Consider the following 16,464-nt stretch of genomic DNA (forward strand, 5'->3'; position numbering starts at 1 on the left):
AGGTTATGAATAAATAGTATAGACATCTGGTAAGGCTTGAAAAGCTGTAGACTATGATTGTGATGACAACATTTTTGTCATGTGTTCCCACTAAAAGACAATGAAACAGATACAAATGGACTTGACTTTTATTGGTGAGACTGGTATAGACAGATAAGCTTCAAACACAAGTATTCTATGAAAACCTCCAGATCATCTCATGAGAAGTAGATTAAAAGAAGATGTGACATGAAAAAATATATCAGTATCCCAAATTTATAAAGCCATGACAACTGTTAATACTACTTTTCTGTTGCAAAGGTCAGTACCATAATTTGTACAAATTTGGGACAAAGACTGTCATGGGATACATAAATACCAGTATTTGAAAATGAAATTAAAGGAAAATGTAAATGCCACTGCAGATGTAATATAAAAATGCTTAAACTACCACTCATGTACAAAGCCTGATATGGGTAATAATGCAGACTATTATCCACACTGTCCAGTAATGTCACACTATCATTTTGAATAGGTCTTTGCAGTGGACTATGTGTCAATTCTGTTGGATTACCACAAGGTTCATTCTTTTTTTCTACATTTTGTTTTTACATTTCCTGAAGACGCACCCCTGGTCATCTTATTAAAGAACTCAGAATAATATTTTTAACCTATTCTAAATTATTTTATTGAATGGTGCAATGTGTTCTCTTTGGAGTGTAATGTTTTGAGAACAAAATGACTCAACATTGTAATAAATGGTCAGACTGATGATCACAAGTATTTTGGATTGATTTAAGATAGGATAAATGCTGTGAGACTACTTTTAAAAAAGACCATCAGATTTTTTTTTTCCAAAGGAACCTTAGCTTATTTAAGTTAGACATAACTATTTTAACACGTTTTTGTTGTTGGTTTGCTAAAATCATTACTGAAAAGTGTATGAGCTAGGGAAAATAATGAACATAAATAGCAATATAATTGGGGTAAATCAGGTAAACATAAATGTATTCTATATATATATAAGATATTTATAAAGTCTAACAGCATTTAGGGGTGTGTGGTACACCACTTTCACTGTGTGTTTATACTACTGCTTCTGTGTCCTGAAGTGTAAGAGAAATAGACTTCCCTGTGTAATTTCACTCTTAAATAATATAAAATAATTATTTCATTTCCTGAAATATTGTGTGTCCTAAACTTTTTGTTGTTGGTGTTTGTTTTGTTGTATTGTTGTAATGGACACCTGGGGATAATAAAAAGTTAATTGTAACTACCTCAAAAATAATTTATAGTGTGTGAACCACTATTTTTGTCATTCTTCAGAAATTCATGGAAGTGTGTGATAATGCATTCGATCACTGAGCTGCAAAAGTCATCAGAGTGTTGTTTTCCAAGTAAAAGTAACCGGGAACGTAGGTTGTTGGTCACCTTAATGTTCACCCCAACCCTGTCACATTGTCGGGCCGGGTGTTTCATTCCTTGAGCACCAGCCACAAGTTGTTCCAAGCTATATATATTGTCCTGTCACTGAGCAGAGACAAAAACACCCATTGTTACTCACAGGCTGTAGAAACATTATCGATCTGTAAAGCACACAGGTAAGTAGCAGTATAATATTTTTTCAAGGGTTGTTTTTGTATGTAATTCTGGGATTATTTCAGATTATTTTATTATTTAAGAATTTTTGTATCAGTTTATAATGTGTTTTTAGCTTTTTCAATAATTAATATTTTTTAATAATTTAATATGTAAAGAGTACTGATGAGTTATCACTACATTGATAAGATATTTTCCCTACTTAAAGCAACACTTTGCGGCGAGCATCTAAACACTTCTTTTTTATAGTATCTTTTTATTTTCTCGCAGGTTAAGTTTAAACAATGACTGATGACCAGTGAGTACTGCCTGTTTGGTTTTAAATATTAACTTGAATCAAAATACATAATCATAGCAAATGTGTTATCTGGATTTAAGCATTCATGGAAATATGTTTGTACATGCTGGAATTGTTTTAAACGCTAGAATTGCATATTTAAGTGTTATTTAGTGTTTCTTACCTGAATTCTACAAACTGTCAGGAATGGAACCACGTAATGAAAAAAAAAATATTTAAAGTTTCTTTGTACAGTGATTAATTTCAGTACAGTACATGTATGAATGACTTTTAAGATAAATTGTACTAAGGCAGATGTAATTTGGCAGAAGATGACCAAGAAATATAGCTATTGTTTTTCATGTGATGCTGACATCCATTTAAAAGCTTTTGATACTGTATTTTCCTGTCTCTAAAACAACGATAACAATTTTTCCTTTCCCTTTTTGCAAATACTTAAATAAAGAGAGGTAAGTCTTTCTCTTTTATTCTCTTTTTTCCCATATTCTATTCATATTCATAGCATATGACTTTGTAATGTTCCAGCTAACATAATTATATATTTATATGGTCTAGCCTAGTATTGACACTATTGGCAAGAATAAAGAAGTAACGTGTTAGCTAATGGTATTTGTTTATTTTCTTTTTAGAAAGAAGTTTTTTAGCCTGCTAACACAGTAAAACTGAAAGAAAGAAATACAATAAACCCTTTATACTTAATATTATTGATGATAGGATTGTACTGTGACTGTTTTATGTTTGGAAAGTTTAGAAGGTTTAAAACGGTATTGACATTAAAGTTAGTTAATGTTAATTACAGACTATAAGAGCAAAAATGTTAAAAATATGAACAGGCCATTTCACCCATTTTGCTTATTTAATCACGTATATGTTACTTACCCAAAAGTCCACATGAGATTACTATGCTTTGTCCACATGTGCTCAATGAGGTCCATATCTATTTATTTGAGCCTTTTACAATGTTGCTGTGACACAATTTCCACCTTGTCTTCTATCTCAAATTAAAATAGTTCACTTTTTTGGCAGATGATCTTTGGTAAAGATATCCAGAAATCAATGATGGAAAATGTTGTGTTACTGGGTTATTGTTAAAAAGAATTCATAGAATACCAGTGTAGTTTACAAGAAGGCACAGTTGCACCCTACATCATGACAGGTGATTGCATCTGTTGGTGCTTGGTGGCAAATAATTCAATGAAAATTCCTTTACACAGCAGTATCCCACAATAGTGCTAGGACAGGAATACATAACAGTATTCTTGTCGCCCACTACAGATGAAGATAGATCTAGTGCAAGGGCCTGTTTTAGGTTTGTTTTTTACCAGCACAATGAATTTACAGATGTCAGTTGTGCCTGGCATAATTTCTGCTGCTGCTTGTTCCACCATCCCAGTAGCGAACAATATTTTCAAAGCCCCTCAGTTTTCCTGAGGTTTCCTCTGGCCCTCATCTGTTCTCATAGCTTCAAATCTTGAACCTAACACGACAACCACATGACATGGTCTTCACTCAGCTTGAGCGGAGTCTCCATGAATTAATTTAACATACAGTGCCTGCCAAATTATCAATTGAAGCCCTGTCAGAAATAAAAAGAAGAATCAGTAGAGGAAAAGGATACTAAATCTAATTTCAAAACAAAATTCTTCAGTGTAATGCACACATTTTCATTGCAGAGACCAAAATATAAATGGGGAATGAAATCCAACTATTTAAACTACCAGAGAACACCATTGCTCTCACAAAGAAATTGAAGCATACATGCAGTAGCTATTTATACTTTTTTAAGTCATGCGATTTCTATAATCTAGAAACAATAAATTATATATTTTTATTCCAGTTTGTTTCAGTAAACTTTCAGTAAAAGATTCACAAAACAAGAATGCTGATTTATTATTCAACATTGCTTTGAGCAAGAAATGTGGTAAGTAGATTGCACTATATAATCAAGTCTTCACTTGTCTCTGCAGGCAGAGCTGTTCACTGAGACTGTCATTGAAGAGACTGAAATGGAGACTGTAGTAGAGGAGGAGCAGGAAGCTGAACCAGAACCTGAACCTGAGCCCCCCAAGCCAGCACCCCCAAAAAAGGCTGCCCCGTCTCCTGCTACAGAACCCCCATCTAAAACAGTAGTGGAGACCCATGCCAAGGTACTGTATCTTTCAGCTAGGACACCTACAGTAGGTCCTCAGCTTTGATTAAGAATTTGTCTTTTCTTTTCTCTCTTTGCATGACTTGCAATAACAAGAGTTTCTTTGGGATCATTACATAAGCTTGAGAATCAAACTTACAGTGCTCGGCCTGGAGTGTGCAGGTCTTTTATTTTGGTTTTGTATACAGTACAAATTCATGTTGAAAAGTAGTTCAACTACTATCAATAAATACTGTATCTTATGAAATCTCAAAAGGTTAAATAAGCAACATTGTATCTAGGCCCATACTTTCTTACTTTCATACCACGTAATTGTAGTTATTTGTTTTGTAGTAAAATTATGCTTTGGGTGTGAAAACACTAAATTGAATAGTCATTTCCTAAGATGTCCAAAAACAAAACAGAAATGAAGTACTGTATAAGTTCTTCGCATTCTTATATACCTGTAATAATGTTGTCTTTTTTCTTTGTTTGACAGCCAAAGTCAAAGATATCAGCTTCTCGAAAGCTTTCTCTCAAGGTATGGTGTGTTTAGTACTGTAAGTACTGGCCTGACATCTTAGAGTCACCAAGTACCATATGGAATAAAATGTTTGCTTGTTGTTTTTATTCTCAATAAGCGCAGCCACAATAGCAATGATTGTGTTGATAGCCTTCTTTTACTCTAATTTGTATACACGAAAATGTTTTTCATTCCCAGTCAGACTGCTGTGGTGTAGAGTGAAGAGGTAAATCCTTCACTTCAGTTATATTTACTGTGTAGGTCAAAATCCAAAGCTAATATTTGGATATATATCCATATAGTTTATGTATAAATAGTTTATGTCTAAATACCATATCTTTGTCACAATAGAAGACTTTAAATTGTTAATGTTCAGTCAGTTAAAAACAGTATACTGTGGCACACCTGGGTGGTTGGGGTGCTATATACAGTAGGCAGACCTACAGTGGTGATTGCAATTCTTGCATAAGTCACATGTGTATTAAATATTAAATTATCAAATCTTTGTGGGAAACGCAAAGTTTTACAAAAGTAACACAGGCTGTGAAAATACATATCCACCTTACTAGAAATTACAAGATTTCTTCCTAAACTCATCATTGGCCCTTTAACAACACCAAAAAGGCAAACTCATAAAGAAAAGTTTATCACAAAATAAAACATTGCAAAAACAAATTGTGCCACTGGACTTGTACTGAGGTTTGAACCACAGTTATTTTTGTTGTTGCTCACTCACAGCTACTCATTGTTTACACCGTCTGCACATATTTATATCCACCTATATGCACAAACTGTATATAGATTGATATAGATAAATAGTTAAGAGGCCACAGCCGTAATCAATTTGGTTATTTGGATTCTCCCGTTGTTTCATTTCTAGGTTTAAGACATTCTGCTGATGCTGGAAGAAACTTGTAGCAGGGCACAATGAACACCTAAGCATAAACAGCTGTGTAGAAGTCTCACTAAAGATAATAAGATAATAAGTCCAGCCATTCATTTATCCAGTACAAGTTCAAGTTCAAGTTCAAGTTTATTGTCATTATACTCATATACAGGTGTATGGTATAATGAAATGCTATTTAGCTAGCTTTCAGACGATAAGTAGTACAAAAAACAACAATACAATTGTATAAGAAAAGAAAGACAGAGACAACAGGCAATGTGCAAAACAACAACAACAACAGGCAATGTGCAAAACAACAACAACAGGCAATGTGCAAAACAACAAAAAGGTAACAGGTAATGTGCAAAACAACACCAGATGTGCAAAAACATGCATCAGCAGAATGAAATAAAAGGATAGAAATTATGGGGAGTGAGCTTTTTGACATGTAAGGTAGAGGTAGATTTCAATGTGTGTTTGAGTTTTTGGTAAGAAAGCAGAAGCCAATTAACTACCAGTATGCCTTTAGACTGTGAGAGGAAGCTGAAGCATCTGGAAGAAACCCACTTGGGTACAGTGGGTCTGGAATTTCCCTCTCGGGATCAATAAAGTATCTATCTATCTACAGGGAGAACCTAGAAACTCCACACAGATTGCACCCCAGTAATTGATCCCAGGGCTCTAGCACTGTTAGGCAGCAATGCTAATCACTACACAACCATGCCAGCCGAGATAATAAATGCTTTTTAAAAATAATTTAAGATCAAATACTGTATAAAGTAGGTCTTGAACTTCAATGGATTGTGAAAGGAGAACAGGGGTGGTGCTTTACACTGCTCCTTTGCAGTTCCTGCAGTAACAGGCAACTTCTCCTGTCTGCAGATGCTAATGCTTGGTAAAGCTAAAGAGGAGCTGGAAAAAGAGAAGGTAGACAGGGATGAAGAGAAGGTCAAATATCTGGCTGAAAGAGTTCCTCCCCTGCAGCTTACAGGACTCACTCTGGAAGATCTGCAGGTGAGGGTTTTTATTACACTATCACACCAGTATGTGGAGAGAATATCATTGCTTATTCTGCTAACATTTTTAACTAAAGGAACGTTTGGGTTTTTTTATGTGTAACTTTGGTTATGCCTTAAGATGACTTTACTAATCATTCCCTTTTATATTATAACTGTCTGTTATTTACACTTGTACTTTTTGCACACTTTTTAAATTACACTTAATTTTCTTTAGTGGAAAAAAATTACTGCAAAAGATATATTTTACTGTGCCTGCACAAGCTAATCTTCATACAGCTCTAAAATTTAAACAGCTTGATTGTCTTCTGCTTGATTACAGAAACTGTGCAGGCAGCTTCATGAAAAGATTGATGTGGTGGATGAGGAACGATATGACATCGAGGCCAAAGTCAACAAGAACGCACGAGAGGTAATGGAATGAGTAGTGTCTCAAGTGATCCCTTGCACTACCCAATTCAACACTTGTTTTTAAACATTTTAAACATTTGCAATTGTTTTTCATCAGTACACGCCTTTCTTCAGAGGGAAAGAAAAAGTCACTAAACAAAAAATGTTTTATGCATGAAGATATTTCAGCAAAATACATTGCAAAAGTAAAATTTTTTCACTGTAATGCTTGGAGTTTTGACACTTTTAAGTAGCAGTTCAAATTTATTATCTACACAAACCTAATCGATGTATTCAAAACAAAAAAGAAAGAAACAGCTAATTAATGTAAACAAAATTTTAAAAAGTTGTGATTGTATAAGTAGTAAGCATTTGTTACGGCAAACCTAGATTAATATAGGTGAACTGTGAAATGTTCCTTAACAAGCCTCAAAATTAGCTGAGGGGGGTCTCTATGTAGTTCATATGATTTCAGAATGATACACCTATCTTTGTAAGGTCTCTCAAATGGCAAGATGTAGCCATGAAGACCAAGGTGCTTTCAAAGTAATTCTGAGATAAAGTTGTAAAATAAACCTTTCTTATCTATTTTAGTGAGGTGAACTGAATTATTAAAAACTTGATGGCACCCAGATACTTCTTAGATCACGCCATCCCTCCTAACTGAGCAGGAAGGAAAGCAAAAACTGTTAAGTCATGCCACTGTGAGGATAACAGTGACTTTAAAAGACCTATAGGGTACTGGTTGAGATAAGAGAAAATATTCACGGCTCAACAATATCTTGGTCACTTCACAAATGGAACTTATATGAATCGTAACATCACAAATCCTGCATTTTGTTTCAACAAAGCACCTAAGTGATACTATAAACATTTTAGTGGTCAAACAAGAAAAGAATTGTAACTTTTTGGTCTAAATGCAAAGTGTTACATCTGATGCAAATCCAGCATACAGCATCACTCAATCATCACCATCCCTACTGTGTAGCATGGCGGTGGCAGATTTAACTTATAGTTCTGCTTCACATCGGACAGGACTGACAGGCTTGTCTAGATTGATAGGAACACAGAAGGTGCAAAGTTCTAAAATTCACCTTTTAACAGGAGAATGATCCAAAGCACAAATTTACAAAGCTGCAATGGAGTGGCTTAAGAAAAAAATATGAGAATGTTCTTGAGTGGCCCACTCAAAGTCCTAATCTGAATATTATGGGGACTGCAAAGGAACAAGTAATAGGTTTATTCCATGCTGAAAAAAAAAGAAGAAAGAGAACACAACGTTTCAGCCGTGGAGCCTTCTTCAGGTGTGAGAGAGACAAGGCAGTAGGCAAAGGTAATGTAGCGGGAGAACAAAGGCTGGGAGGGAGGAGGAGTGAGAGGTGGGAGCAGGGGACAGAAAGAGAGGCCAATCAAGAGGTGTGAAGTCAGAATGGGTGTAGAGAGGTGTGAAATGAAACTTCCAATGAATGGAGAAAATTTAAAAGAACAGTAGTCTGTCGTTAAGAGAAGGCAGAATGTGTGATCCTAGCTGCAGAATAATTTTGGTTTCGGTAGTTTCTGATGTATGAGTTCGGAAAACCGTCTTTGAGAACACAGACGGAAAGATTAGAGTGGTCGTGGCCATCAGAGGTGAAATGAGAAACAATGGGCTTGGAGAGATCTTTAATCTTCACAGCCCTGACGTGTTCTCTGAAGCGGTCTCCGAGTCTCCTTCCTGTTTCTCCAATGTAGATGGCTGGGCATTTACTGCAAGAGATACAGTAAATAAGGTTGCTGGAGGTACAAGATGCTGTCTGGGTGATCCGGAATTGTCCTGAGGGGCCTTGAATGAGTGTGGTGTTGGATGTGTACCTGCAGGTGATACAGCGAGCTCTGTTGCAACAGAAATTGCCTGGTGTGGATGGTTGTTGAGGGCGGTCAAGGGAGCTGTGAACAAGGAGGTTACGCAGATTAGGTGGTCGGCGATATGAGATGATGGGGCGATCAGAAAAGAGGGCCCCAATGGAGGGATCATCCTGTAGGATGGAAAAGTTGTGGTTAATAGTACTGGGGATAGGAAGTGTGTTAGGGTGGTAGGGAAGCACCAAAGGAATGCGGTTGTTACAGATGGAGTTCCTGATTGGGTTGATGGTCCGTGGGGTGTTTTTGGCTCGGGCAAGGGCCCTGTCAATCACACTGCTGGGGTATCCTCTGTTGATGAAAAAGGAGTACATTTTGAGGGCTTGGTTCTCGAAGTCGATGTCTTCACTGCATAATCGTCGTAGCCTAAGGAACTGTGAAAAAGGGAGAGAGTTTTTAGTGTGTTTGGGGTGAAATGAGCTATACAGGAGGTAGCTGTGTGAATCCATGGGTTTGTAATAAACCAAAGTGGAGAGTTGGGGGTAGTTGATGGAGAAGTTGATGTCTAGAAAACATCAACATCGCCTCTCACTCCTCCTCCCTCCCAGCCTTTGTTCTCCCGCTACATTACCTTTGCCTACTGCCTTGTCTCTCTCACACCTGAAGAAGGTTCCATGGATGAAACGTTGTGTTCTCTTTCTTCTTTTTTTTCAGCATGGAATAAACCTATTACTTGTTCCTTTGCAGCCTACGCATGCTGACGCAGCTACCCACCTGAACTATTATGGGGACTGATCATTTTAGCTGATATACTGTATTTTGCATTTTAAGCAAAATGCTAACATGGTGGGTTCTGTTCAAACATCTTTTAAAAGGTAATATTACTGCAATATAAGTATCTGTGGACATTTGGACATTCAGCAACACCACCCTAATGAAAAATACTTTTAAATGTTGGCAGGAACTTGTCTCAAAAGAAATAATATTTTTCATGGTATTCACAATAAATTTATTTTTAAAAATAGTTCATGATGTAAAACATATCTTATAAAATGTTATGGTCTCAGAACTAAACATTTAGTATTTTGGGCAGTCATTTGTTGAGAATGTTTGCAAGATTATAGCAGTATTAGCCTACCAATAAAGAAACAGGTTTGTGCACAGATTCTGGGCTTCTGAGATTTATTGATTTCAGCAGTTTGGCAGTTTACCACTCATATTAAGCTCCTAGAGGTATACTGTAACTCATTGCTGGTTGTGCTTCTACTTGTTATCCAGATTCATGATCTAAACCTGAAGATCATGGACCTGAGAGGAAAGTTCAAACGGCCTGCTTTGCGCAGAGTGCGTGTCTCTGCTGATGCTATATTGCACTCTCTATTGGGCTCCAAACATAAAGCATCCCTGGACTTGAGGGCCAACCTCAAGTCAGTGAAGAAGGAAGACACAGAGAAGGTACTTTTGGTATATTGTGCAGTTTTGCATTGCCCAGAATTATAGTTTTTGTAATATGATTATATATGATTATATATAATATGTAATATGTATTAAAAATACTTAAATATATTGTGAGGAATTATGCCCATGGCCAATGTGTTTTTAATTTGGTTGTCAAATAGAATATTTCCTTTGAAACATTTTGAAGAATAATTCTTAACTCCTTTTCCCTCCCAGGTACTTACCAGTGAGGTTGGAGACTGGCGTAAGAATGTGGAGGCCATGTCTGGAATGGAAGGCAGGAAGAAGATGTTTGATGCTGCTGGTTCTGCCCAGTAAGTCATTGCAGGTGTAGTAGATGTTTAGACATTCATGCCCTGTGTTGGTTTAATGGTACTTGAACATGCCCCTCCTTGAATGAGACTCTACAACTTTACCTTTCACTTTCTGCAAAATGATTTTAATCAAATTATTAGTATAGCCATTGGTTCAAGAAAAATAATATATCATCCAAATATGAATTATTGCTATCCCAACATTATACTTTGTAAGAGAAATATTGATAGTACTGTATATGATACATTATTCTTGGATTACCCCTTGGTTGTTTTTGAATATGGATATAGTTTAAAAGACCATCTGTTTAAAACAGATTGTTAACCCTTACTCACACAAAGAAAACACACATCTCACCATTATGAAACTTATAGTTTACATCTTAATACTTTGATACCCAATCAATTGAACAGTGACTTTAAATCTTGTTTTTTATATAAATTGCTATTGTTCAACAGAAAAAACTTTTATTGTATGTTGTCATCAACTCATCTGATTTCTCAGTTATATAGTTATACAGTATATTATACAGTAACTGAAGTTTTCTATCCACTAGGAATTAACAATATGATAACAATTTTTATTAATCTAGCAGGTAATGTATTTTAAAATTTTGTGTACATATTAGTTTACTGGTATTTATTTTTTTAATTTGAGTACGTCTTGATGGGCTATTGGTGTAAACCTATATTATAAATGATTTAATTAGGAAATAAAGCCCCCATTCAGTTTTTATGTTTTGAACTAATTAAGGCACATGAGGAATAACGAAACCCGAGAATTAGATGCATTTGAGGCTGTTTATTGAGTATTTAATGTAATGATGTGGGGGCGTGGTCATCAAGTGGCATTTAAATATAAGCAAGTCCCAGCACACAGGCACACCCAAAGACTGGCAGTTAACATTTAATTTATTTTGATTACAAAATAAAGGGGTAAATAATATAAAAAATGAAAACCTATCTTGTATTTGAGGTCCTGACTGACTTTAGATCTTTCCGTAGTACAGCTTCTCTCTTCTTTTAGGTCTTTCTGTAAAATACTAAAGCAATTTCTCGGCATTATGAATGCGATAGCCTTCTTTCACCCTGCACTTCTTCCAAGTTAGCAGACTACTGGCTCTGTAGTTGATTTTCAGTATGTAGGCTGGAGCATAGCTCACAGCTGTTCCCTGTTACAACAATTGTCAGCTGACACCAACTTGAGTACTGTGTGCTGTGTGCTGTGTGTTTTCTTATAGAAATCTTCGTACAAGTGAAAGAGTCGGCATACTGGATGATGCTTCTGTGAAAGTACCATACTTTCAGGATAATGCCCCTCATGGCATCACATTAGGCATAATTCAATTTTGCATAACCTGCTTGGCTGAGGCCGAGTTCCTGAGCATGGTCTGAGGAATCTATAACATCGATACAGAGTGAGGATGTAACCAAGTGTTAGCAGCAAAGGTGGAGATGGGGTAGAGGAAGCATTCTTGAGGCAAAACACAGGGGTTTCCATGTTATAATACATATACAGTAGCTTAGAGAATGATGGTCAGGAATAACTGTAATTTTGTATAGCTGGTGCAAAAGGTTTTAATGTTATCATCCCTCCTGAACTTCAACGAAGAACTTCCAATAGTTGGTATAATATCTGTGTTGACCCAAATCTGAATGTTCTGATTAATCTTCCAAAATGTTGTCATCTTATAATAAATAATTATGGAGTTGAGAGTGTACAATCTGCTCATTCTATTTTTTCTGCCCGGTAACCAAGGCAATGCATTATTAGATGCATGGTCACTGTAGAAGCAGAGAGAAGCCACAGTCAGAACAGGAAAGCATAAAACAACTGTGTTTTTGTGAGCCATTTTTAAAACTATTGGTTTTGTCTGTATGTTCTATAATTATGAAGAGTTTTTTTTGTGAAGAAATCAAATTTTTTACTTCATGAATAGATTTAGTGTTTAAGGCCAGATAGTCTTCTATATTACAGAGACTCTTGAGTGGGATCAAAATAACTGTCTTTAATAAAGAAATCTGTAAATCATCTATCTGTCATATACACTAGTTGAAATTATAATGAAACAGGAGCAGTTGATTAAACACTTAAGCACATAACAAAGTTTACTGTTGGTGCTAGCTCTTAAACTCAAACTAAAAGAAATTGAAAAAGCATTCTCTCTCACATCTGTCAATGAACACATTATACGTTTGTATCCATTTTAAGTGATGGTAGTTGACATCAAACTTGTGAAATTGGGGAAAAATAATATGAATGTCTTAAGGGACAAAAATGGTGAATAAAAATGTGTTAACTTTAAGCCCTTCAATGAAGTAAAGAATGCAGAAATGCTAACTATTAATTGTAACATTTTATAATTTATTGTCTTTCAGATAAATGTGACCTGCTTTGAAACCTGATCTGCCATGTAGTCCTACACACTCCACAGCAAACCAGCAATGTTGTAATTAACAGGCAATATTTCTTAAATTGAATAGTGATTCTGTAATTGGGTGTCTTTAGGATAAAAACAGTGACTTCAAGGTCAAAGAAAAGAATCATAACTTTGCAGTCAGCCTTGCTTGCTCCTCCCAGAATGGAAGACTAAGAAACGTCCCCATCCAAGCACCTGAGATTAACCAGAGTGTCATAACTTTACTAATTTAATTTCTCTATCTTTCCATACAATGGTGTTAAGCTTTTGTTTAAGTAGTATAAGTGGACAATGACCATGATTTTTGTAATTAATCAACAGGAAATTAACATTTACCAAATTCATTGTACATTTGGAACACAGAAAACAATATTAGTATTATTTGGCGCTGACAAACATAAATACAGATTATTAAAATCTCCCCTTTGTAAATGAGTGAAAGAAGTATAGTATGAAAATGTTCAAATAAATGTGTTGTTAAATGTAGGTGTTTTCTGTTCATTCTTGTAATATTTTATAACTGCACCCTGATTAAATTCTTATTATGCAGTAGTTGTCTCTAGGCCACAATAATCTGCACAATTTATTCATTTAGGTGTTATAAACCAAGAATTTCATTCAGAAATGTGTAGTAAATCTGGTGGCATATTATTTAATGCTATTTTATTTATATAACCTCTTTTTTTAAAAAAAATCCTTATGTACTATTTTATTTTTTAATATGTGTGATGTATAAAGCAGGTTTGGCAAATGACCTAACAATAATTGTGATTCTGAGAAAAAAAAACTTCGAAAAATCTGTTTTCCTCTGTTAATAAACATAAAAAATATGATATTTCCTTTTCATTAATTTATTGTTTTTTTAATACACTTTTTATTGCATATTCACCCAGTATGGAATCACTTATAGTTTAGCAAATCAATATTCTTACATATAGGAGGGTTACAAAAATAGAGAAATACAGAAATAGACTGAGCAGGTTCATAAACAAAACAAATAATCATAACCCTTAAATTGCAAAGCATCTGCCAAGAATAAACCCAAACAGGTGGTATAATTAGAGGCATCTATGAATGAGTTCCATGAACAACACACAACATTAACATATAACATACAAGCGACACTATTTACAAACAAGGCATCTTGAAGGCCTACTGTACATTCTGACCAACCAAAAACAGATAAACCTGTCTTCTACACCAAACACAATACAACCTAGAGTTAAATCTCTCTTTCTATTAATCTGGATGTTACAAAGTGAATGGGAGACCTACTGTATCTCCCTATTCCAAAAATGCATCTAAAAACCAAGAGAGGCCGTTTTTAACCTAGAGTTTCTCTATGTACAGAAAATCAGTTTCCGAAAAACAACAGAATGTCAAGCTCTCAAGGTTCAAATACTGAACTTGAGTCTGGTCTTCAAGGCTGATTGGAGCAACCTCCCCCCCTTGCCTGGCACTGGGCACTGTCTCTTCCCTTGTGTGACTCTTAATCATTTACCCAGAACTTAATTAACCAAGCTAAACCAGACGATCCTTTGATCGGTGTGTCTCATACCCAAAGTAACGCTTCAGTTCCTTTCTTGCTTTAAAGCTCCTAAGACCTTCAAATATTTACACTAGCAAGGTATTTGAGGATTGTCTATATATTATCGAGACAACTCAAAAGCCACTTCCAATAACTGTAATCCTAACGCTGTATCCCTAGCCCAAGTTGTAACAATATAAAGCAAACACTGTCAGAGCCATTTATCTTTTGACACTTTGAAAGTTACACAATGCTTTACAGGAGAGTTCACACTAATAGACGGAGTGGCACATTGCTGACATAACTGCAAATGTGCATGCTCATGTTGAACTAACTGGCTGTTATTCTCAGGTCTCAGGAGATATGCAGTACTGGATTTGGTGAGCACATGGAAGGAGGAAATCCAAGTTTCTGTTGCTGTTAATGGGGTCAGTGTATGTAACACACTTCCCTGGAATAAAGATTTCTAAAACTGCTGTCTCAGTAGGGTGATTGGGAACAGTTCTTTAGGAATTTGCTCTAATGAGTAGAGATGTTAAACTTAGTGTTTTGGCTAAATTACACTCTGAACTTCCACAATGTGCCCTACATAGAGCTCCCCCTTAATTTAAATTTATAATTTCTCCCCTAGGATCTAAGGTCTCTTACTATAGCACTGTTAAGTGCTTTAAAAATACAATTATCATTGAAACCCAACCTCTCCCAACAGCTTACTGCCAATTATCTACTGCCACTTAATGCCACGAATCCCATTCATAGCCAGTTTATGACATGGCTACCTAAAACTAGTAGTATCTGGGGCAAAGGACTCAACATTTAATCTCAATGATAACCTTTACTGGTTGAGCCACTTGTTAGCCACAGATTAATTAATTGGTAAAAGTGACACAGTAACTCAATAATGTCAAGATAATGGTTCTTGAAAAGATCTATGTGTATGTTACTATTTCTGTTTTAGGCATAATGAAATACCAAGCAGTAACCAAGGATCACTACTTTCCTGAAGTACATTATATAGGGGAGGCATCTGATGAGGTCTGATCCTAGAGGATTACATTTTTCTTTAATTATGCTCCTGTGAAAACATTCCTGCAAGAAGCTCCACCTTTTCTTTAAATACAACACAGGAAATTGTGCTTGTCCATAATTAAACTAAAATTAAAGTAGTTCTGTCGGCTGTATTTAATGACTGAATTTATTTTATTCCTTAACAAATCCAGTATATAACTAAAAGATGCTAATAACTAAAGGTCTGGAATAATATTTTTTATTGCACATTATATTTTTTGATTTTTGAGAATAGTAATATAAAATCTAATTACAGTTCATTTGCAGTAAATCTGTTTCATACAAACAATATATTGCAATAATTAAAATTCTTGCAACATCTTCTTGAGCACTGAAATTAGATTACACTAAAATTCCAAACATTTTGAGCTGCAGTCTAAATTCAAGAATTATAATTAAATGATTATGAAATACATTCAAGATTTCTTTAAATGAAGGTATTTAATGGTTTAATGGTTTATTCCATGCTGAAAAGAGAAGAAAAGAAACACAACATTGTAGTTGTGGAGCCCACCAGAAGAAGGCTGGACTTAATTACGGATATTAAGTGGTAGTACAGTATATTTTAATTTTTACTTACCTACAGTATATGTTGTTACAAATAGGGGGTCATGAAAACAGAGAAAATCAGAACTATGCTGAGCAGATTAATCAATAAGTGAAATAAATAATCATAATTCCCAACTTAAAAATGATTTTTCTAAGAATATACCTGAGCAGTTGGTATAATTAGAGGTATAGGAGTTCTTTTTTCTCTGGAACAGCTTTGGTGAAAAGAGTAATAATTCAGACACACTGGGTTAAACAAATGTTTATTAACAATGACAATACACACACTAAACAACACACAACATAAACATACAACAAACAAGTATGCTATTTACAAACTTACACCAAAGGCGCCCAAGTGGCATACTGTATGTCTTTACCACTCAGAAAAAAAAACATGACTGCTACCAAGCATTCAAATTCTTACACAACACCTACAAAGGCCAAAATAAAAGATAAAGCTGCCTTT

The 16,464-nt window shown here is 35.2% G+C and overlaps 1 protein-coding gene across 1 annotated transcript; it reads left to right on the top strand.

The window, feature by feature from the left end:
- Positions 1-3,882: 3,882 nt before the first annotated feature.
- tnni1c (troponin I, skeletal, slow c) lies at positions 3,883-10,434 on the top strand. The gene is made up of 6 exons (XM_088923493.1): positions 3,883-4,023; positions 4,504-4,545; positions 6,296-6,427; positions 6,752-6,841; positions 9,937-10,113; positions 10,333-10,434. The coding sequence occupies exons 1-6, from the start codon at positions 3,883-3,885 to the stop codon at positions 10,432-10,434; spliced, it is 684 nt and encodes a 227-aa protein (XP_088779619.1).
- The last annotated feature ends 6,030 nt before the right edge of the window (positions 10,435-16,464 follow it).

The sequence above is a fragment of the Atractosteus spatula genome, chromosome 8 (genome assembly GCF_055471065.1).
Source record: "Atractosteus spatula isolate fAtrSpa1 chromosome 8, fAtrSpa1.hap1, whole genome shotgun sequence".
NCBI classification, from domain to species: Eukaryota; Metazoa; Chordata; class Actinopteri; order Semionotiformes; family Lepisosteidae; genus Atractosteus; species Atractosteus spatula.